Source organism: Orbicella faveolata, unplaced genomic scaffold (genome assembly GCF_042242905.1).
Source record: "Orbicella faveolata isolate gen_17 unplaced genomic scaffold, um_ofav_v1 contig_35, whole genome shotgun sequence".
Lineage (NCBI taxonomy): Eukaryota > Metazoa > Cnidaria > Anthozoa > Scleractinia > Merulinidae > Orbicella > Orbicella faveolata.
The window spans coordinates 15,388,558-15,413,382 of record NW_028301564.1 but is presented as its reverse complement, the minus strand read 5'-3'; the positions used below and the strand labels follow the sequence as shown (position 1 = coordinate 15,413,382).

The following is a 24,825-nucleotide window of genomic DNA, read 5'->3' as shown; positions in this document are numbered from 1 at the left end:
GAGAACTACTGATACTCTTTTGGCCTTTGCAAGCCAGTTTTCAAAACGAAAATACAGTAAACTTTTACTAAAAACGTTCTAATCGACTAATGATGGGCAATGATCGGCAAATGTTAAATATATAAAGACAAACTAATTTGTAAGTTGAATTCTTTTATGCTAAAAATATTATAAATTCTTTACAGGTCAACAATTAGAATTCTCGATATCAACTTTAAAACACCTACAGCAATTGTCAACATGAACGAAAAATTGAATTTTTATCAGGTTAAACAAACAAACGCCTTAAAATTTGGTAACGGTAAACTTTGCATCGTAATTGCTAGCGTTACAGACAGTTTTATTTGTTCACCCCCTAATTGATTGCGTTTTCGAAATAGCTGGCTGGGTCGCTACGATCCCCCAGGCAATGGAACCATTTGGAAATGCACAGCAACTGTACTCTTTGCATTTGGCAAAAAAATTCAGGCGAATGGAACAGAAATTCAGTACAACCCAAACATTTCGAAAATTTGCCGCCGGGAATTTCCATTTCATTTGAATTTGGGCCTGGAATTTACTTAAGTTTCGGTTGAATAGTTTATGTTTTGGAAATTCATCACTGTTCTTAGATTTTCGAGAAACGCCACGGTTCTAATGAAATCCTAAAGTCCCCAAGTCCTAGACTTTGGTCGAAGAGAAAGCGTCCAAAGTTAAGGTGGTGGTTGGCATTGACAGTTCCCAGTAACGTCCTAACAGCTATACTTTGACTGATCAATATCACCGCTCTATCACAAACGATGCTACAGTATTGCTACCACGTAAATGCCCAGCCATTTGTGAACAGAAAATTGTAACCTTTATGGTATGATAGGTTACCATAGTAACAGTTCAACCTTTTAGAAACACCATTAATTTAGCCTTTGTACATCCCGCACCCTCCACTAAAAACAATCGATTTTTGTGAAAAGCCTGATGGCATGCAACTTTTTGCACAACTTTAAAACAAATCTGTCGAGTGGGTTCAGAGCCACCTTAAATCTTCGTCTGATTATAAATAATTAACACTTAAGGCCATTTACGTTTTAAGGTAGAAGCTCCTTTCTTATAAAGCTAAGCAAAGAGAATATTCTGTCCCGTGACTATTTTCAAACAGAGAACGTAATGTACTATCGCAATTGTGATTAATCAATTTCGTGCTAAAGGTGTTGTCTTTTCTAAGACACGTGTTTCTTATGTTTTGTGTTTCTAAAGTCATAGTTTGGTTGGTAAACGCTGTCATACGTTTTGCATATACACTTTTTGCAGTCTATAGAGTTCTTATATCTACGGGCTATGGCTCGACAACAGACAAGGTGTCAATCATTCTTGTGGGGCAAGGTGGCGCTGAAACTGGAATTCACGACTTACCAGGAGAGTTTGGTTTCCAAAGGCAAGTATCAGTAGAATCATTACAGAGCTTAGGCAAACCACGACGGCAACGGCAACGAGAACGTCACCAAAAAAGTTTTAATGAGCAGAACTTTATGGCTATGCACATGCGTCATAAATCTTTACATATTTTGTAACCGTCCTGATCGTCCTATGCAAAACAACAATGTGAAATGACCAACTTCTGCATATTTTGAAGAACGTGAGCCACGACGGCTAATTTTTCGTATTTTCTTCAGGAATTAAACGCTGGCGTTGCCTCTTTAGTTTGGGTAAAGTTTTAGACCGCTCGGCATACTAAACAGATCTCGATATTTGCGAAATTCAAAGGTAAAATATAAATCCATTTTTTTCCCAAGCGTCGTCCTTGACGTTGCCGTCGTCATTGCTTAAGCTCCCCAGCGCTATTGCTAAAACGTAGGACTGCCTAAAAACAAGAGAGGATAAAGCGAAGAGAGTCCCCCCCCCCCCCCCAAACATGACTCATTCTCAATTGTAATCCCTCCCAAGTTATTTGTAGATAGGTATCCAGTTCTTCCCCGGATAACGTAACCACGCGCGTTTCGTGGATATTTTTATGGATGATCACGTGAGCAAAGTCCTCGACACGGGATTGGCTATTTCTAGATTTTGCTTGGATTTCCAAAACCGGGAGTGGTCTAAAACCTACTTGAGAGGGGTTACCTTAGGAATAAGGTCTATATGAGGAAACTCAAATTAGTTGTCTTGTCAAAAAAACAATGCTAGCTTTACTAGCCGCGGATCGAGACGAAAGCTGCCACACGGGCTAACTCTAGAAATTGAGATTAAATGCTCTGTGGTCATACGCCCTTCCAAATATATGCTATGGGGATTTTACTATAATAGTGTAATTTAGCACTGCTATACTAATTAGGGACGGCTATAAATCGAGAATAGAACACCAAAATTGAACGGGTTAAAAACCAATTGGTGAAAAACGGACCAGTTGGCGATTTACAAATGGTGGAGAAGTTGAATTCAGGACCATTAAACAAAAATTGATCAATTTAAATGTTTTTCCATTTGCAGTGACAGAATGTTCACGATTAATGATAAAAATGTTGGTAAACTTTCCGCTGTCAAAATACGTTTGACAAAGAAAGGACTGTATAATCAACAATCTCAGTTGATTAGTAATGTTTGCTCTATGAAAAATGATCCACGTGACTATCATCAGCACACTCATCCCACTAGGTTGCCTGGGATATCGTAATACTTCACATGATCAGCCGAAAGCTTTGGCAACTTTACAAACGAATTTGTGTCATATTTAAAATTAATTTTTGCGATACATCAAGATTATCTTCAAAATAATTGAATCTAGGAGTTTTCAAAATGATTATTACAGAAAAAACAGCATTAAGATGAAAGAGCCTAGCATTCGAAAGGAGAAGGACGGAAAAAAAGAAAAAAAAATCACCACTCAGGTATATTAAGGGCTGGGTCATCTTTTCCTTAGTCAAAAAGTGAGGGGGTGGTCAATCTTGGAAACGGTTCATACAATGTGGACAAATCTTGGCTGCAGGTTACATCTCCACTTAATAGATAAATTAACGTCGTTGTTTTACTTGAAATGTGTCACGTGACCAAATAACAGACCACTTCCGGTTAAATTTTGAGAGCTTCTGCAGACAGGGGAAAACGTTTCTTTATCAGCGTATTGTTCTGTAGTTTTACTATCTGCCCAAGAACCGCACCCATTGTAATAGGAACGGTTGTCAAACCTTGCTGAAAGTCTCTTTAAATAGTGTGTATAAAGTTACATTAGTGACAGTTCTTTGGTCACGTGACTTGGACAAGCATTCCAATTACATTGGGTATGGTACTTGGGTAAGTAGTCAGACTACACAATAAAATACTGAACAAGAACCGTTCTTCCCTGTCTGCAGAGGCCTTAAAATCTAAACCGGAAGTGAGCTGTTATTTGGTCACGTGATTGGTTGCCATGGCAACAACACTATTAACTAAAGTTGTTTTGAGCCGTCGTTTACCATAGCTAAGTTAGAAGCCTTCTGTACGCATGGTTCTCCAGATAGACCACCCCTGGAGGTTTTACACTAAATAACAACAGACCCACTCCTTAATATACCTGAGCATCTTTATTCACGTATCAGAAAAAAAAGTCTCCAAATGTTTCAGGCGATGATTACGATTAACATGCGAGCTAAATGTTTTAAGATGTGTTTGATCCATGCAGTTTTGAGGGGACTGTTGTAAAATCCGTAGGGTCAGGGGCGGATCTAGGATTTTTCAAGGACGGTGGGGGTGGCTGGTACTTTCGGGTAGCTGAATCAATGGGGCAGTATCCCAAAATGTTGCAATTTGAGGATTGCAACTGCTAATTTAAAACTGAGAAATACTAGCAATGCCACAAAGTAAAAATAACAATAAGGTCTGTCAAGAAAGTTTGCCTTTATTTCTGCCATAATATTCACACCCTTTTTCTATTTTTTTCTGTTTACTTCTCAAAAATAGGGTGGCTAGCCACTCAATCAATCCCCCCCTCCCCCAAATCCAGCCCTGGAGGTAATCGTATGAATGCCAGTGCAATTAAGAATTTACACCACGAGTAATATTTGAAACTGCCTTCATAATTGGACGATCCTACCGATCGATAGCAAGGTCAATACGGCAAGGTTGAGGTTTGAGAATTCCCCGTAAAGACCGAATGTTCGAGGTTAATAAATTGTTTATTATATGGCTTTTTGTTTTGTTTTTGCAAGCCCGTAATCAGCCCGTTGGCATTACGGGAGAATAACGCCCTACAATTAGCCAATCAGAGCGCGCGTTATATCGGCTACACGAACAAGCAATATAATAAAAATCCTATATTGCTCGAGCGTTCATAAGATTATTCATTTATTATATGACTGACTAAAAAAAAAAAAAAACACGGTGAAGTTAACTTCACAGCCTAACTAAAGAAGAAAACCACCTTAAAAATAAAGGACATCGGGTAGGAGATTTTTTTTAAATGACTTTTAATCTCTATTATTATAATTTACCCTGCAGGTTGTTGTTGTGACAACACAGCCGCGGCAGCGCTACTTTTTCAGTTTCAACGATATAGTGAAATACAAGTGGAACATGATTTCGCGTGAGTAACTCAATAGCAAGACTGATTTTAATTTTTTCCGTAAATCCCAGAAAATGAATTTTAAAGTTTTAGTTATTTTGGACTTACAATTTCTTGGATTGAAGCCACCGCTTTCAAAGTTTTGACACGGTCACTTATCGGACATACTGGTAATGTTGAACGAAAAATTTAAATGTTGGGCTCTGTCATGATCGAGTGAAATTCAAATATGTGCATGCTGTACACATTTGCAAATTATTTGCAACCTCCAATTCCAAAACCTTCCTTAATCAGGACCATTTGGTGATTAGTCTCCTCCGCAACCGTTTTTTGGGATGTCACGCAACAATCTTGGGGGAGAGCGTTGCGTGACTTCCCCCCCTCCCAAAAAAAAAAAAACCGGTTGCGGAGGAGACTAAGCCTAGGATTCTTGCTCACCGTTGCAAACAAATGAGTCAGGGCGGAGAGTTTTTCCGATACAAATCTGTTCTAGGGATGAAATCAGTTTCAATACTCGAACTCAGTTTTGGTTGGTATAACACATCTGCTGATCTTCCTTTCAGCAAACTGCAGAAAGGGTTACGAGAAAACATCTGATGGACGATGTGTGGGTAAGTAGCCCTTCTGAGTAACGCATGTTATAAGAATAGCGAGGCTAGGCTGAAAATTTTCGACATTTAAAGAAACGTTTTAAGAATAAACCCGAGGCCGAGAATTTACAAACAATATACAGTCGGACCTCTCCACAACGGCCACCATGGAAATTGGGCGGAGGAAATTGGCCGTTGTAGAGGGGTGGCCGTTATGGAGAGGTAGGGGTATAATATGGCACTTGCCAGGGGTATAACAATTGTATCTTTTATCTTATTGTAGCATGTAGATACGTAACACAATTAAAATATATCGCAGACACACCTTCTACAGTAACAATGGGGTTTTTTATGCACCGTTAGTCAGTGCTAATAACATTTCTGCAAGACGTTATTGCGTGTGTACGACATCAGGCTTTATAGCCTGCAATCTGCTGGCTCCTAACCTGCGTAGCAAGCGTTCCCGTACGAAGAGCTTTTCGGCATTCTGACCGCGTGTAAATTCGCCTAACCACCACCTGCTTCGTCGATTTTTTGTTCTCGATCCAATTTACGCGCGGCCAGAATGCGGAAAGCTCCAACTCTTCGTACGGCTACGCAGGCTAGCTGGCTCCAAAATTACTTCAGCTAAGGCAGTGTCCACATATAGCGGAGAAATTTGAAAATGCAGCTTTATTTCGGCGGTCATAGCTATTTTATACCATACTCGTAGAAAATACCAGGGCCAACAAAATCAATTACGAGACATACGCGTGGCGCACGATCGGAAAGTTGGATGTACATAAACATAAAATACATAATACATAAACAATAGCCTTCATTTGGCGCGAAAATACGCTCGGATATTTGTCCGCGGACATTATTTGTTCCGAGAAGTGAACAGTTTTCCGAGAGCGTAGCTCAAGGAAAGCTGTGAGCTTCGAGGAACAGATAATGTCCAAGGACAAATATCCGAGCATATTTTCAACCAAAATGGAGGCTGTTTATTATTCTTCAAATCTTTTTCGCAACGCGCGCAGTTTTGAAAATTGGGGAATATTCTCGGATGTTCCCCAGTTTTAGCTGGGGAATATTCGGTCACGTGACGTGTTTAGACCAATCGCGCGCGAGCGAAAATATTTGATGGATTATAACATCGAATATACAACCGCTTTCCTGTAATCTGATTGGCTGAATTTTCTGCGGTACAGTATAAATTTGGTTGTGGCATAAAGAATTCCCCTCCGACACTGTGTGTTACTGTATGTATTATTTTGTACTTTCTCCGTTGCCAATGTACTGTATCGTTTTCAATAACGAATCGCCATAAAAAGGCATATTTAACTGATTGAAATTACTTTTAAGAAAAATAAAGTTACAAATGACATACTGTGCACGAAATAGAGATGCTTTTCTCTTATTTTTCCTTGAGATATCGACGAATGTAAAGCGGCGTCCGGTGGCTGTAAGGACAAAATTGCTGTGTGTCTTAACACCATTGGTTCATTTACATGTACTTGTCCAAAAGGCTACAATTCAGATTCTCAAGGAGGCTGTACGGGTATGTGTTAATTTGTTTGCATTCACTTCACTTTGCATGCGTTAAGTATGTCACGTTCGTAATTGTTTAGTGTAATTTTGAATGTTGATCATTCCTATAATCACATGAATCACTGCGCATTCAGTATTAAAGCGGTTTTCAATTGTGCCGTAAAACCAAAATCAAACCAATTACCAATTACCAATTAGACTACTAAGACTATCGTAAACTGTAGTAAAACTAAAACCAAAGCAATTGCCTAATTATGTATACTTGTGTACACTTAATTGGCCACTTTCCATTGGGGCTTTTCAGCCAATGTAAACAAGCAATGATAAATAAATATTCAAATAAACATAACCAGGTTAAGAATCCCAACTGGCGCGAGGCAGACTAGTTGGCTATTTACAAGCGCAGCCGAGAAGATGAACTCGGGGCTACCGAGAACAATATCAGCTAGCGGTCAGAACGGGATTTGAACACGGGACCTACGGATTTCAAATCCGGCGCTCTAACCACTCGGCCACGCTGCCTCCAAATTACTTAAATACCTAATTACTTTCGACACTCAGTTGAAAACCGCTTTAGTGTGGTTTTATATTGACTAAATTTTAAAAGCAAAACCAAAAAATAAAACACTCTACCCAATCACAAAGGACACAGACAATACAGTGAACCAATCAAAACTCGAAGCAAATACATGCAGCTCACGTGACGCGCGAGAAAACGCGTGCGAGCGAGTTTTGATTGGTTTTGGTTTTACTTTTGATTGGATGACGGAGTGGTTTTCAATTGAGTGTGGTAAAACTAAAACCAAACCAATTACTTCCCAATTAGACTACTAAGCCAATTTCAAACCGTAGTAAAACCAAAACCAAAACCGAGGTAATTGCCTGATTGCTTTCGACACTCAAATGAAAACTGCTTTAAATTGGTCCCAGTTTTAAGTCCAATCACGCAGTGTACTACTGCAAACCAAAGGAAGCGAAATACTTTTGACAACTGTTCAGTATCAAAACAATTTTTTGCTGTTACCTTAGTTTATAAACAACGACAAAAACTAAACCAGCAAACCACTGAAACGGTTTGGAGACAATTCAAAACGGAGATATAGCTGAGACTTTCCGACTGGCAATGGAAATTGTAATCCTTAATTCCCTACGTCTTCTAGGCTCGATTTCCGCCGCTTTCTCGAGCGCTAGCTCCTTTCCCGAACAGCGGCTGGTAATCGAGCCTATAAGTCTTCAAGACGCCGAAAGACTCCTAGATGACCTTATAGATTGTAATTTAAAAGGCCTTACGATAGCGTAACGCGTGCTCTTTTACAGATGCGAATGAATGTCAGTTAAATAATGGCGGGTGTAGCGATCGTTGTATCAACACCCCGGGCTCGTATTATTGTGACTGTCACCGCAGTGGGTACCAAGTGGTGGACGGCTATCGCTGTGAAGGTTCGTTTTATAGTGTATAACTACTTTGAAAGGGACATTCTCATGGTGATTTCAATGCACTTTTGGCCAACAAAGTGCTAACACTTTGACCGAGGCCTCGCCAGGAGATGGCGAAATTAATGCTAAGAAATACCAAGATCAAGATATTCAGTGAATTGTTGATGGATAGCAAATTGCGATTAGTGCTTAGCGATTTTTCCAAGACTCGATGACAGAATTTGTTTAAAGGAGCTACGTCATCTTTGGTGCATCTTTCAAGTTCGTCGTTCGTACTGAATCCGTGTCAATCTTCTCCATCTTTAACCATCCTTGTTCCTTTATGGTTTATTATAGTACCTCTTTCAGTGTGTTTTTCTACCTTAGTAAACTACCATTTCCAGGTTCCCTTCAATTAAAAGGTAATTTTGTACGTGGCCAAAATATTTCAAAATGCCGTGGCTGAGCTCTTTTAGGTCTGGCAGACTTTTTCAATTTGACATCACAACCTTGCTTGAACTGACTCACTCCTTTTATAGCTTCAGAGCAATTAAATAGTAATTTTTAACAACAGGAGATCATTATGTTTAAGTTTCCATCAATGAAAATATGTCATAATAGCTCCGCTTTAAGGAAAAATAAAATTAAAAAAAACGTATTTCTCCGGGATCCATTTCATTGCTCGCGAGCCAAGCACGTGATCTGCACATGACTCGCTAGAAATAATGCTCTGCTCATGCGCTAATCCATTTCCACTTTTTCCCTTAGACATTGATGAATGCAAAGAAGGAAAAGATGGTTGTGACAAGGCAACAACTACTTGCTCAAACTTACCGGGTAATTATCGGTGTGACTGTAAACATGGACACATCACAAAGGACAGGTTTTCATGTCAACGTAAGTGGAAAAAAGCTATAGTTGATAATTGAAACGTTTTTTAGGAGTATTAGCTGTTGCTTTTATATGATCGTAGACTAGTTAAGAAATAGATTCCATGTTGCCATGCGTCTGTTCAGTAATCATAGATTACGTCAAAATGTGATAAGAACGAAAAAAGAAAAATATGGCACACGAGGCAATATCCGAGTGCATGTGTCGATTACTAAGATTTGTTACTTATAAGCTCAATTGTATAGAGCGTTTGATTTTTTACGGTATCATTAGTATGCTCAGAGACGAATTGTACATTTTTTATGCTTCTCATCGTTACACTGAGAGTTTTTCATAAATACTGCATGTACTGTCAATACCGTGGTATTCTTGAAACGCAAAATTCCTTCCTATGCATTAGGAAAAAACACTTTTAAAACAATAAAAAGACTTTCCTGTTATCTCCCTGTAAATAAACCCAATGGAAATTTAATTTCTGAACTTTTTTATTGACATTTTACGACAGTGTTGCACCATACAATTTGTCACTAATACTGATTCTTGAATCTTGAACATACATGTATTCCGCAGGCCGAACATGTTCACACTTCTACGCTGGCCGGGATTCCGATAGTACCCTTGAACCCGCTCGCTGTTTCCAGCAGGGACAAAACAAATACGAAGACAAGTGTAAAGTTGTTTGTAACAGTGATGGATATGTCCTGGAAAAACCGTCTGCTGAGATAGCTACCTGTAGTGCTGATGGCCATTGGGTTCCGCCTCCAACAACTTGCATAGGTAAGCTAAGGCACGGTTACAACTGATCCTAAGCTACTATACACCTGATTGAAAAAACGTTGTCCGATGAAAAGCATAAACCATAAACGATACGACATCATGGAATAATGGAAGGTTTCAAAAAGCGTGTGCATAATCATAAATATTCAAGATTGTTTCCTCGTGGCATTTAAGTGATATCACAAGTCAGCGGCCCAAAGTTGTAATTGAGAAAAACATGCCAAGCCTTCCTGAAGGTAGCTATGTTAAAAAACAAAGGAAAATTTACATAAACAGACTATGCGAGCAATCCCGCGGTAATTTCAATATTATAACGACGAACCGGTTAGTAGTTAAATCATACAGCCCGCGGCATGCTGATCTCGTCAACTGTTTTAAAGGGACACAGTCAGCTGGCGCACATGCGCACTAGATACCATTTCATAGCTAATTTGCATATCACAGAGACACAATCCATACTGTAAAAATGCCTTTCGTTGGAGTTTTTAATTTGTTTTAAAGGAGTTTTTATTTAATAGAAACTGTTATGATACGTTGGCAGACAAGGGAACGCCATTTAGCTATATATTTATCAACCTGACGTTAATAGGGGTAATATGAGAGGGTCTCAATGGGATTAACCGTTAGCCGTAAAACGGACCAAACATTTATCCGCTAGGCATAAAAATGGAAACATTTTAACCCTTTAAAGACCTTAAATATGTTTTGCAGAAACCAAAATAAATTTTTAACCTTTTTTAAACGATGAATATTGATTTTTAACTTTTTAAAACAACGGTAATTAATTTCTAAGATTTCTGTTCACCGTAAGGAAAATAATTAGCTATAAAAGCCACCACCCCATTGAGACCCTCCAATAAATAACCAAGCTCGAGTATAAGGCCTTAGTCAGAGCGAAGTAGGGGATTGTGGACTGCTGATATATGTTTACATAGTAAAACAGGGATTTACGCTATAAAAGAAAGCATGGCAACAGAAAATACCTATAAATAGATTCTTAAGAAAAAAAAAACGTTCGCTGATCCCGTCGGGCAAAGTAACTAATTGGAAGATAAATTTCTGTTCCGAATTTTTTGCGAAGTACAATGCTTGATCCCGTCAGTCAAAGTAACTAATTGGACGGTAAATTTCTATTCTGAGTTTTTGCAAAGTACAACGCTTGTATTTTTTCTCTCCTATCAGGGAGGTCATGTCCGTTGTTGACAAACATAAAAAACGGTTATGTCTCAAGCGGGTGCCAGATAGGTGTCCCAAGGTATGGTAAGACGTGCCACCATAGCTGTGTTAGTGGATACAATCTTAAGGGAAACAGAGAAAGAGAATGCCTGGCAAACGGTACATGGAGCGGCACTGAACCCACGTGCGAAAAGAACCATCCAAGTAAGTGCATAAACTCTAAATCCGGTTATGAGGATGGGACCATTATTTTATGAGGGAAAGGGGAGGCAAGAAAAAAGTAGTGCAAGGGGAGCCATGGGAAAAAAAACTCGAGCAAGTGCTTTCTACTTAACAGGTCCTATGTCTGATTTCCGTTTTAAAAAGTTCTTGCCCAAGCTGTCGATCGCCCACCAAAAAAAAATCATGCACAACCTAAAGGTGAGAAAAAAAACTCATGCCCCCCGCCTCCTAAAAAAATTAATGTTCTGTCCGGAAATCACGAGAGCAATTAATATACGATAACAGTAATAAGAGGCGTGTCTTCTTAGAGTGTCGAAAATGTCACTTCCCAGTTTGCTGCGACACAGTTAAATTGCCGTCGTCCACATTACGTAAGTGGAAATTTGAAAACGCAGCTTTATTTCTACGGTTAAGCCTACCGTCCAAACTAATCCGTCACGAAAACGCTCTTCGAGTTGGAGGAATTTGAAAACGCCGGCCTCGCGTTTTAGTGTGCACGGAAAACATTTTGCCGGATAACGGAGCTTTTCGAAAACGATGACACCACGGTAATCGTATGATTTCGCTGCCCCAGTGTTCCACAAACACAAATCCAAAATAACGGTGATTGTTGCGTTTTCAATTTTCTCCGACGTAATGTGGACGGAACCTTAGGATGGCAGGTAATCTGGACTAAAAAAAGTACATCAAGTCTCCCTAAAAACTTCTTCTTTACTTGAATTCAATATCACTTGTTACATTTGGACTTTTCGTGAGTGAGATACGACATAATAATTTTTTTTTAAAGTTATTATGCCACATGTATGGCAGCTCGTGCAAACGGCAGAGATTTTTCTCACTGTGCGTTTGCAAGCTGAAAAACGGGGGGATATCAATGAGACACACATTTATCATTTAATTCATCCAGTAAATGATCGATCTTACCGCAAATCACCATCTTAGCAGTCAACTCAATCATCGCTTTATTGACGTAAACGTGGTCAGTACGCTTAGCTGCAAGCTAGTTTCTTGGTATGCCACGAAATAATAAAGATAAAAATACAAAATAATAAACAAAAAACTTCATTGGAAGTGTATGAAGTTAAGATAAACTACAATTAAACTGAAAACTCGATTTCATTCTGCAGTAGTTGTAAATCGCGAGTATGGGTCTCTCATCAAATAAATAACTGATTCCACTTTACTGAATCATTAACTCGTGTCTGTGCTATCTCTGTAAATATATACTTTCGTTCCATTCTAGAACCATGGATCTCGTGTCCCGCCAATATAAACGTGGTTCTTAAGCCTGGAATGAACACGTCCGATGTAAGTGACAAATGGACAATCCCTACATCTAATGTCCAGAACATAACCGCTGTGGTCCCACCCGGTGTAAGTAGCAGCTATCAATTCCCCCCCGGGAGTACGATGGTCAAGTGGGTGGCGGTCAATGAAATTGGTGAACAGGATTACTGTGTAGTTTATGTCAATGTGAAAGGTAAGCACCTAAACTCAATTTGCATTGGTAATTGATACCCTGGGGATTATGCAAATAACAGTTTAAAGGAATTTACACGTGTTTCACCCCATCACTCTACTCGAGGTCGCAAAAGCGAAGAGGTTAGAGGTTTTTTCACGTTCGTCGTGCGTCAAGTTTTCAAGTTCTTCTACATCCTTAACCATCCTTGTTCCTTTATGGTTTATTATTTTCTCTTTGGTGTTTTTCTACCTTGGTAAACTACTAGTTTCAGATTTCCTTTAATTTAAAAGTAGTTTTGTACGTGGCTAAAATAACTCATAAAAATACTCATAATTATATAAAATACTAATAACTTACCGTGACAAAGCTCATTTAAATCCAGTCAAAGATATGTTAGTGCCCCCAATATGACTGAACACACTTTTAGCCAACTAAATTTCCAGACAATGATAATAAAGTTATTGGAAACTTTTTACAGCACACTATATGTCGTGGATAAGACGGTTTTTGTTTTAAAACAGTTAGGTTTGAACTGGTTATACAAGCAACAAGGGAAAAAAAATCAATAATAATAATAATAATAATAATAATAGTAATAATAAACTTAAACCATAACCTAAAAACACATGGTTTTTAGAGTCAACCATCTTAATATCGCATATATCTACTGTACTTCCTAGATAATGAAAAGCCAAAGGTTGTCTTCTGCCCGGAGAGAGTTTTCAAAGTGTCTTTCAGTAATTCTCCAGTGTGGGTGAACATCACAAGACCAATCTTTACTGACAATGTTGGCATCGACAAGTATGTCCCTCCTCTCATAGACGGCAAATATTTTACGCCTCACGGCGGCTATAACTTGAATTTCCGGGCTATCGACGCTTACGGCAACTCGGCGGAATGCACAATTACAGTGTATGTTGGAGGTAAGATTAATCGAGAAAGTATTGCATACTAGTTCGATAGTCGAAAGAGTGAACAATTTCCTCTAAATTATGGAATTAGTGTTATGAGTACTTTTGTCAAACGCTTAGAGTTTAAAAAGCATGGGAAATTACGATCTGATTTACGGCAAGGAGCCCAAAATTGTGACCACTTTGAATTGTAATTCACATTCTTTCGTACGCCATTACTATCCAATCTGAAGCCAAGAAAAGCCATCTTCGGCTTCTGTTTGGATAGTTTCAGTACGGATGAAAGAATGGGTATTAATACTGTAATACTGAAATCAAGGGAACTCAAGTTAAGTATTTATTAATTTTTTTAGCATTTAAAATTCTCGACTTCCTCTATGGTCTCGTTTTTCTTTGTCGTGGCGAAGCAATGAAAACTAGCAGTATCATTTGGCGTTTTTTAAAATAGTTATCTGACGAGACGTTCATTTCTTAGTCTTACCGAATTTGTATCTTAAATCCAACTAAAGAATTATTACTGATACCATGTGCAGTGTTCTGAGATTTAAAAACAGTTTATTTTTCACGCAGGAAATTGGTGCCAATTGCCTCCCGAGGGTCTTCCAAATGGTTGGTTTTCGTGCGGCTGGACTGGTAATACGCGATATTGTTCTAGGAAATGTCCTAACGGACAAAAGACTTTCGGGGTGGATGGATGGTGGTCATGTTCATACAGCGATGGGAAATGGAAATTTTGGCCTCCGCCGGCAAGACCAGTTTTACACTGTGTCGGTAAGAAGCCGTGAAAGGCTGTCCCAATTTTTTTCTTCTCCGTTTAGTTGAGCGCTTTTGCGCTTTCAGAAAGGACAAAATATATATGCTACGAGGAAGGTAATGATGTATTAAAATAATTTTTCACCTTTAATCGGAAGAATAAACTTTACAAATTGACGTTAGTTTTTCACCTGTTATTGATCACGAATTTCGTCATAACATTGTCAAAGTGGCTATGCATCCACGAGGCGATAGCGAGTGGGTTTTTACGATAACAAATTGTCAAATTGTCCGCTCTCGCTCGTTAACACGTAGCATAAGTTATAAATTCATGTGTCTGTCCGCTTATTGACAACGAAAATTAGCCAATGAGCGCGACAGAATTTATGCAGGTGTCGTAAAAACTGTTTTTGCAAGAACGGTATAAAAGACATTTCTAAACGATGAACACCAGTTTCACCTTAACTACAGAGGTTTTGGCGACTTTTTCCTTTTTTCCATGTTTTTGTTTGATTTTTACAACCACATCGATTTGTTCTTCCTCGACATCCATTGCCGCCTTGTTGATTTTGTAACCAGGCCTTATTGTTTCCAGGCTACACAGTTGTGATGCCGGGGCACTGGGCCACCTTGCTCCAGACTCCTCCTGATTTTTTTTATATAGTGGAGTTTCAAAGGGAGTAGGAGTCTGACGCATTCAAACAGTTATATTTTGGTGCTAGGAAAACTGTCAACCTATTAATTTAACGATACTGATGAGATTCGTTAAGCTTTCGTTGACATCATATTTTCCCTCTGCAGGCTATAAGGACGTTAACGCCAGTGTCCCATGTGATGTTGGTAGCATTCGGAATTCATCCTTTGGTCAGGGTTGTTGTAAGTTGAGGCTCTTTTTAAAAATATCTTATCTTATGCCCCCTTTACACCAACTAAACTAATTTAACTAAATCAGGTTTCGCTTTTTCCAATTTGTCGATTACGCTTTGAAGTGAAGTTAACAAGACAAATTTCAAACCACTTGGCTAACATATTTTAATCAAACAGGTTTTCACCTTAATAAGTTGTAAGGTGTGCATGGTATAAGTAACTAATTTTTAACCTTCTTTAGTTAAACCACTTTTAAACATGTTTAACATGATGTGAACGGGGTTTTAGTTTGCGCATGTAATATTAATACTTAAAGGTCGTTCTTCACTCACTGTTATACACGTTTAATTGAGAAGAGATGGTATGTTCCTGCCATCTATGCCTTCGAACGACATAAACATTCAGAATTGATATCCATGGCATAAACTAGTTTTAATCTAGCCTGACCTTGAGGGTATGCTAGTAAAACATTAAAGTTTTTCTGGGTGATAACAAAGCGCTTTTTTAAGTAAACTTCCCTTGACTTGTTAATTTCCATAGATGAGTGTCCCCCTGGAACGTCCTATCAAAGTGGAGCCTGCGACGCATGCGCAGAAGGGACGTTTCAGGATAAAACAGCGCAAAGAAGCTGTAAAATCTGTCCGCCAGGAACATCATCATCAAAGAAAGGATCATACGCTTGTAGACGTAAGTAGCGTTTGGATTCAGGGTAGAATTGACGACCTCAGAGTGTTTCTCAGAGTTGTATTCAAACAGCATAAAAGTAAACCAACCTACTGTACCATTGTAAAGACAAGTTCACAATCCCGGGGAGACTCCCAGATGAAAAAGTCGGGTCTCGTTCAGGGGTATAAACCAAGGATTCTGGTCTCACTTATAACGGAAGACCAGTGTAAAGTTATTTTAAATAAAGTTATTATAAATAAACGCTCTTATTTCCGTTTTCCGCTGGTGTCCTTTCCTGAACCTAATTTCCTAATTGAGCCTAGTCCGCTTTAAGTGTTTTCTTTTAGGGGTGAAATAAAGTTCGACCCAAGCCCAGATTGGTGAAATTTTCAGCACACTGGCAACTTAACGTACGGCTCTTCAAAATGCTGCTGTAAATTCTCCTTCGGCAAAAACTCAGAGCCGGAGGAACGTTGCGAGGTGAAATCAAAGAAAACTCAGATTCCTGTTCACCAGGAAAACGTGTAAAGGCAGTATAACAGCAAAAGCAATAATCGCTGGTTAATTATCTTGACTAACTAAGATTTATGATCTCTTGGATTTAGATATAATAAATGATGTCGTAACTTTGATCTCTATAATATTACTAAACTTTGTTTTACTTTTCCTCAAATAAGACCCCTGGCATCCCTTCCAACTTCACAAAGATCTTTGAAAACAAATACGACTTTCGCACAATAAACAGTCCTACGTTTGGCCATTTTTACTAAAGAACTTCTATTTTAATCTGTCAGCTATCTGCCCTCCTGGTCGCTATTCCAAGGATGGTTTTGGTCCTTTCTGTGATTTCTGTTCTAATGGAACTTACCAAGACAAGGCTCAACAGACAAGTTGTGTGGTTTGTCCTCAGGGAACTTACACTCTGCATATTGGTGCTACCTTCTGTGGAAGTAAGTTGTTTGGTAACGTGAAGAATTGAGCTTTTTACAGCTCTGCCTAATCAGATTATTGTTATAAATTATTTATCTTCTTATCTGCTTGGAAGGCAGCCTAGTTTTGCGGCGTGTTATCTTTATATGCTGCTCTGCCAGCGCGAAGTCTGGGAGTGACTGGGCGAGAAAATTTCGGTTAGGTCATTCGACTTATCATAGACTCCAGACTCTCTTAAGCCAAGGATGCCCGGGGACTAGGCTGCTTAACAGGTAGGAGTTACCGTTCGTAACATCTTTACCTGTTTAATATACAGAGTCCCCGCAAATTACTAAACTTGAGCCAGGAGGTGCCGCTTCAGTCAATGCCGGAGGCACGTTGGTGCTTAAATGTTTCTCCGAAGGGGAACCAACGCCATCTGTGTATTGGCAATACTCAGGTAACGGAAAAGGTGAGTGGATAAATTAAGGGAGATATGACTGGATATCGGACTCCAAGGGAAGGGGGATACTTGCAGTTATGTTAACTATTTCACCGGACAGATCTTACCAGGTTCTTAGTAATGTGAAAGGAGCTACGACACGGCTTGAAAAGTTTAGCCTAATTGTTTCAAGTTCGTCGTCCTATCCGTCCTTAACGATCCCTCTTCCTTTACGGTTATTATTATCTCTTTAGTGTTTTTCTATCTTAGCAAACTATCATTTTCAGGTTTTCTTCAATTTAAATGTAATTTTGTACGTGGTCAAAATACCGTTGCTTAGCTCCTTTAACTGTCCAAACTTAGGTGACGAGAAAACCAAATTTAAGACTCTGATGTACAAAACTATGAATAAACATGACCACACATGTATCTCTGAAGAAAAGCAAAACGAGTTTCGCCACAGAGGAGCTATATTGTGGAGCAGTCTCTCACCTGAGGACTGAGGTGAATCAAGCCGCTAGTTTAACTCATTTTCCCAGTATTGTATCGTAAATGCTTCATCGTAAATGCATCACTGCCCTAGCTATCGTTATTATATAGAAATATTGCAATTTAGGTAGTTATATTAAATCGTTTTATTGTGACTTACTGTAGTTTGCATGGCATCATGGCGGAGCCCTGAAATGTGATATGTTTACCTTGGATAAATAAAGATCTTATTTTTATTATTATGATACGTGATTCCGGGGAGTGGTACTCTGTTAGTCTTAGGGCGGAGATGTGCCGGCGGGACAGTGAAAGCCTTACCCTAAACTAGGATCAGCTTGATTTTGCAACCCAATTGTAGACTAGGCACGAAAACCCCTACCCTATCCCAGATTGGCTATTTTCAATGCGCGCAAAAACTTTATCACTATCGTAGCCCAACATACGATAACTAAACAAGTATTTTACAAAGTCACTTCCGAGTTTCAATTTCTCTTATAGAACCCTGGATAAAAAAAACCGTTTTAGACTAATTTATTTATATACTGGCCGCTTTTCCGGTAAATTATAGCCTATTCTAGACCCAAAAATAACCTGCTTTCTACACCCTATTTCAGACTAAACTGCCTGAAAACCATACCCTTCACAGTGGCACATACCCATGTAGCTTATATATGGGAGTATACCCCACCCACCCAGTGCTTGATCTCCTAAGAAGGCCTATTAAATCACTCTAAAGATGTTTCTCTCTACCTGTGGACTGACAATGAAAGTGGATCACTTTACAGGCTCCAAAACACAGGAACAGATGAAAGACAAGGATGGTAATCCCATGGGAACGCAGCTGACCATAACAAATGCAGATTCATCAGATGCTGGGGACTATACTTGCATGTCAGCTAATACACATGGCGAAATAACCAGCTCTGTGCACGTGACTGTTATAACGTCATCTTCTAAGAGGTCAACAGTACAAGAAAACAGTAAGTTGCTTGCAGTTCAAAGTTGAACATTAATTGCTGCACATTTTTAACGAGGTTTAGCTCAACATCTCTCAAACTTTGCTGAAGTAAACGTTTTTCAATAATCTAAGAAACATTCTCCACACTGCAACAGAGTTACCGTGAGTTATCGTCTGCTTTTTCTTTTAATTTATCTTAAGAATAATTACTGTTAGCAGTGTTCATTTTTGTAAATTGACAGTCTTTTCCAAGCTTCCTTTAGATCAAAGCAGTGAATCGACAGTACTAGGCATGTGAATTTGCAGCCTCTTTTCAGTCTTAATAAAATTTTAAATGGCTTCTATATATCTAAAATCGCCCTCTGTTAGTCTAGACAATGCGGTGTTTTCGAGGTGGATAGCTGGGAGAGTTAACCTTACTTGAAATAATATTCACCAAAAGCATATCACCTGGAATAGGTGATAAGCTTCTGTATAAGCTCATTAGAGAAATTAACAACAAATGTTTCTAAAATTTTCAGAAAGAGCGGCTGATGACTTTGCACCAAGAGCCCAAGGTAAGAGGTTAACTCGGTCTATTCAACAATAAGATTATGAGCTCTCGATTTCTATCACGCGTAGAAATCGAGAACGTATATACTTTAATTGTCTTAGTATGAATCTAAAAGTCGACGTTTAAAACTTTATCAAAATCCTCTTCACTTCACAGACACTTCAAATCGAAAAGAAGCGGCCGCCAGTTTGTTAACAAGCGCACACTGCTAGGCTACTCACTATCTATTAAACAATTAGATTATGAGCTCGAGATTTCTATCGTGTGATAATTGACGAGGACGCAGCTCGAGTCAACTATCACGTATAGAAAGAAATCGAGAGCGAATAATCTAATAGGCCAATTCCGATATATTAAAATTCTAACTTGGCTCCGAGGCTTAGGGGAATATATAAAACAAAAGAAATCGCATCGAGGATGAGGGATGACTAATTAATTTCTTTTGTTTTATTCCCCTAAGCCTCGGAGCCAAGTTAGAATTTTAATATATCGGAATTGGCCCTTGTTTTAGTATAAATCTACTAGTCGTTCAAAATTTATCTAAATCCTCTTCTCAGACACTTCGAAAACGCCAAGAAGCGGCCGTCATTTTGTTAACAAGGGCACACTGTTACGCTACTCACTATCTATCACAGAATAGATAGTGAGTAGCGTAGCCAATCAGAGAACGGCATTCGTGATAGAACGCTAGAAGATTTATACTAAAACAGAATAGATATAGAGAGTAGCGTAGCCAATCAGAGAACGCCATTCGTGATAGGAACCTAGTAGATTTATACAAAAATAATAGGATTCAGTCAGTAATTGAATCCGTTGAAGATTCTAGCTATTTCGTATCTTTGCTGAATCTTAAAAAGAAGGCACCCTCTATAACCCTGTCCTATACACTGCCATATAAATCTTGCGAGGGTAGATTCAGTTTATTCAACTCTTAATTTTTTTTTAACCGCTTGGTTGCTGCACTTTTTTTCAATAGCTCCGTGTCCAGCAGGAAAATTCAGCTCGGACGGACTGGGACCCTTGTGTCGAGTTTGTCCCAAAAACGCGTACCAGGACCAAACGGGAGAGACCGCGTGCAAAAACTGTGAACACGGAACTAAAACTTTGCAATTAGCTGCCACTTCTGCAGAGGCTTGTGGAGGTAATGTACATGTAACTATCTGTCACGTCGTGACGTATATATATGTGTATGTTTACAGACATATCTGCGACTTGTCCTAATACTGATGTGAACGGTTCGTATTGTTTTACTTTCCAGTTGCTCCTGTTATTACAAGTGTGAACTCCAGTGTGAACACAACCAGCAAAGAAGTCATGCTAGACTGCTTTGCCAACGCGTCTCCGTCAACTCTTATTCGCTGGCGCTTCTTGGAGGATATTCCAAGTGAGTGAGTCAGTGTTAACCCTTTTACTCCCATGAGGAAAACCACGTATTTTGTAAAACGGTAACTATAGACCCAAGGACCTCACATAGTATGCCATTTGAAAGATATTATTTGTGGGATACCATAAATCATACTAACAGCCATAGAGGAAGCCTCAGTTTGAATTGAAAAGCATTCAAAAGGGCAAAAGAGAAACGTTAAAAAATTATCTCACTCCTTCCATAGTTGAGGTATACCCCTAAACTATAGCTTAATATGCAGCTCTTAATGTGTGGGTTATTGTCAGATATTAACTTGACCTTTAAAGTCTAAGAGGAAAAAGTTGCACAATTTGTAGGGGTGGTTGATCGAGTCTCATATAGGAGGGGGTATGATTTTATGCTTTCAAACAACAGATCTGCTCAATACCTTTTTGCTGTTCAAATTTGATAAAAAGTGGCCAAATATTGAGCATGTAATAGTATTTTGTGCCACATGGCACTCTTGGGCGTGAGAGGGGTTAAGTAGCATAGATTGTGTTTCTGTTCTCTTCCTTCTAGATTAGATTGAGATCAGAAGACTCACAAAATTCAAGAGTGTCTCATTACATTTCCAAAACCTCGAATTTCTTTCTCAACTCTCTTCACGGTGTTTTGAAATGTAATAAAACACATTCTCTCGTGTTTGACGTGATATATCAAGCACTCAAGACCGTATTTTCCACATTTCCAAACATCGAGAAGAGAGTGGAAAATACGACGCGTAGCGGAGAATTTTTGACGAACTTCGTGGTGTTTGGAAATGTGGTCAAACACTCTCTTGAGTGTTTGATATAACTAAAACTAATTTGAACATGGAGAAATTATATCGTAAGAATACTTAAGATCAGATAGACCCAGATACCCAAACACGGTCACGGACCGGTCACGATTTCCTTTGTTTAAACTTGATGAAAAATTGCTAAAGACACAGTTCGGAAAAATAATTTTTTGCAGGCGCTTTCCTTGGTATTCCTAAACTCATGCAGTTGGTGGACGACAAAGGGGAACCAATTGGAACCCGCATGCTAATCAGAGCTTTTACTGATCACAACACGGGACAGTACGAGTGTACAGCGCTCAATCCATTCGGTCTGGACAAGAAAACTCTTCATTTGAAAGTGCCTCAGATATAGGTCAGTTTTTTTTCTTTGATCGGTATCTCTTTATAGAATTTATTGCTTGCAAAACGGGCTGTGCGAGCTATTACCAATTCAGATTATAGAGCACATTCTGCTCCGTTATTCTCTAAATTAGGAATTTTAGACATTTATCAAATCAACACGTTTCAAATAGCTAAATTTATGTTCTATTATTATAACAACCTGTTGCCTCCATTGTTTTTCAACTTGTTTTTTACAAACAGTCAAATTCATGGCGAAAGCACCAGAACAGCCAATAATTATCGCGTGCATCATTGCCGGACTAATCTAAAAAAATTCACAATTCTTTACCAAGGTCCAAAGATCTGGAATTTCCTTTCCTGTTACAATCACTTCATTGTCAAGTTTTCCCAATTTTAAGAAAAAACCGCTAGAGTTTTTAGTAAAATAATTACTGAACTGGCAAAGCCACACACTGTTGCACTATTTATGTAACCGTATTGTTACGTACGAGGTGGCCTCAACTAAAAGCCTGATGGTTTCTAGAGGTAACCTCGCCTCACATTAAAACATTTATAAATACTGTATATTAAGTAAAAAGGCAAATAAACAGAATGAATGAATGGCAGCGTCCACATTATGCCAGAGAAATTAAAAAACACAGCTTCATTTCTACGGTTAGGCCTATCGTCCACGTCATTCCGTCACGAAAACGAAGCTTTTTAAAAACGCTCTCCAAACCAGAGGAACTTGAAAAGGCCGGTTTTTCATTTTCGTGTGGACGGAAAACAGTTTGAAAACCGAGCTTTTCGAAACCGATGGCGTTACGATAATCACGTGATTTACCTGACAGAGTTTTCTTCAAACACAAATCCAAAATGATATTGGTGATTACTGCGTTTTTGAATTCCTCTAGCGTACTGTGGACGAGGCCTGTGTCCTCAAATCACACACATTGTTTTCCCGGCTATTTTCTACCGTCCTGTTTTCTTTCGTGTTATTCAGTTACAATCTACAAACTCGAATTAAAAATCTTTCACTAATCAGTTTCTTTTTTTCTCAGGTCTGTCTCTGAAGATCCAAGGGAAATAAACAAGTACAGGTAGCTAGTCATATTTCAGACGAAATAAAGGCACAAATTAATCTTGGACCGGTTGTGTTTTTCTTTATTTATTAATGCTCATACAAGTGAAACCTCTTTTTAACGAACCTCTAGATCTCCATGTAACGAAATCCTCATTATAACGAACAATATCTTTTTCGCCCCAGTAATCAGGGGCGTAGCTACGGTGGGGGGGTCCTGGGGTGTCCGTGAACCCCCTTTCATAAGCCTTTTTCTAAGTAAACAACCTACAGCAGGTGGCGAAAACGACATGACAATCTGTAGTCTCCTCCGCAGCCGTTATTAGGGTCGTCACGCAACGCTTCTCCCCCAGAGAAGCGTTGCGTGACGACCCTAATAACGGCTGCGGAGGAGACTAGACAATCTGGTGAGTACCTTCACTTTGACACGGTGTGACTCTCAATTCATTAAGTAACTTAAAGAGGGGCTATATTTCGGCCAGACTACTCGTAAACAAGCGTTCAAAAAATTTTCCTTTCTCCATTTCACTGAAGGCAAAGTCTTCTCGAATTAGTTTAGAGTCCCGGAGAAAATCGACCCAAAGTTGGTCAAAATCACCCTGCGCGTAGCCCGGTCTCGGCGACTTTAAGCACTGTCCAAATCGATAGACTTCCACAAGTGAAATACACGTGTGCAGATTTGAAGGAGGGCTAAAAGTAGTATCTTTAAAAAGTTAGGTAAGCACTGGTTGGGATTCCCGCACCTAAAACGCGAGTGTGGCGCATCTCTAAACGTGCGAAAACTTTCGAGAAAAAAGAAAGTTGATATAGACGAGAATCTCCAACCTAAGCATTGTCCTAATCGACAGACTTCCACAAGTGAAATACACGTGTGTAGATTTGGGGAAGGGCCAAATCTAGCATTTTTAAAGAGCCCCGTAAGCATACTTTGGGATCCCCACACAAGACACGCAAGTGTGGCGCATCTCTAAACGCGCGAGAACTTACGAGAGAAAAGAAATTTGATATGGGCGAGAATCTCTTACCCAAGCACTGTCTAAATCGAAAAACTCCCACAATTAAAAAAATAAACATGTTTAAGTTTAAGAGAGGGCCAAAACTAGTAACCAGCCTAGTGAGCATAGTTTAAGATCCCAACCAATGGCTAAGATCTTCGAAAGTGCCACATAGCTAAACGCGCGAGGAAAGACAAGGGAAAAGTAAATTGACATGGTTAAAATATTCACCCAAGCACTGCTCAAATCGATAGACTTTCACAAGTGAAATACAGGTTGGAGATTTAGAAGAGGGCTAAAACTAACATCTTTAAAAAGCGAGGTAAGCATAGTTTGGGATCCCCACACCAAAAATGCGAGAGTGCCGCATCGCTACACTCGCAAAAGACACGCGAGTGAAAAAAAGATATAAATGAGCGAGTATCTTTAACCCGTGCATGTCCAAAGCGACAGACTTCCACAAGTGAAATACACGTGTGTAGATTTGATAAAAGGGCCAAATCTAGCATCTTTAAAAAGTCCAGTAAGCATAGTTTGAGATCACGACACCAACATCGCGAGTGTGGCGCATCTCTAAACGCGCGAAAGCACACGACAGAAAAAAATATAAATGGGCGACTATCTCCATCTCAAGCATTCTTCAAAGCGACAGACTTCCACAAGTGAAAAACACGTGTGTAGATTTAAGGGAGGGCCAAATCTAGCATTTTTAAAGAGCCCCGTAAGCATACTTTCGGGACCCCACACCAAAAACGGGAGTGTGGCGCATCTCTACACACCCGAGAACTTACGAGAGAAAAGAAATTTGATATGGGCGAGAATCTCTTACCCAAGCTCTGTCCAAATCGAAAGACTCCCACAAGTAAAAAATACACGTGTAAATTTAAGAAAGGGCCAAAACTAGCATCTTTAACCCTTTGACGCCCAAGTGGCCATACACGGCCACTTAATGGTCGTGCTCTTTGTACCACTTGTGACGTCATCAATTTAAATGTCATCAGATATTCTTGATAAGCAGATAGTAGTTGTAGGCTAGGCCTTTCAGCACAATGGTCAGGTTTAGATATCGACGACATTCCCACGTCGCAAATCGAAAAACAACGTTATCAGTTTTGGTGCAAAA

At 39.2% G+C, this 24,825-nt stretch overlaps 1 protein-coding gene across 1 annotated transcript; it reads left to right on the top strand.

Annotated features, from left to right (window-relative positions):
* The first annotated feature begins 1,199 nt into the window (after positions 1 to 1,199).
* LOC110062541 (uncharacterized) lies at positions 1,200 to 22,774 on the top strand. The gene is made up of 22 exons (XM_089274084.1): positions 1,200 to 1,411; positions 2,461 to 2,569; positions 4,444 to 4,528; positions 5,071 to 5,118; positions 6,509 to 6,637; positions 7,945 to 8,067; positions 8,812 to 8,940; positions 9,505 to 9,711; positions 10,894 to 11,091; positions 12,353 to 12,589; positions 13,252 to 13,494; positions 14,053 to 14,253; positions 15,037 to 15,111; positions 15,643 to 15,789; positions 16,563 to 16,718; positions 17,015 to 17,149; positions 18,394 to 18,588; positions 19,088 to 19,123; positions 20,096 to 20,260; positions 20,378 to 20,503; positions 21,479 to 21,657; positions 22,688 to 22,774. Exons 1-21 carry the CDS (start codon positions 1,215 to 1,217, stop codon positions 21,655 to 21,657), a joined length of 3,120 nt encoding a protein of 1,039 aa, XP_089130210.1. The 5' UTR covers positions 1,200 to 1,214; the 3' UTR covers positions 22,688 to 22,774.
* The last annotated feature ends 2,051 nt before the right edge of the window (positions 22,775 to 24,825 follow it).

Bases quoted from the DNA above. Each gene is read 5' to 3' on its own strand.
- LOC110062541 (XM_089274084.1), top strand. From the start codon at position 1,215: ATGTTTTGTGTTTCTAAAGTCATAGTTTGGTTGGTAAACGCTGTCATA. The intron at 18,589-19,087 runs GTAAGTTGCTTG...TAAAATTTTCAG, and splicing joins GTCAACAGTACAAGAAAACA to AAAGAGCGGCTGATGACTTT. The intron at 19,124-20,095 runs GTAAGAGGTTAA...TTTTTTCAATAG, and splicing joins CTTTGCACCAAGAGCCCAAG to CTCCGTGTCCAGCAGGAAAA.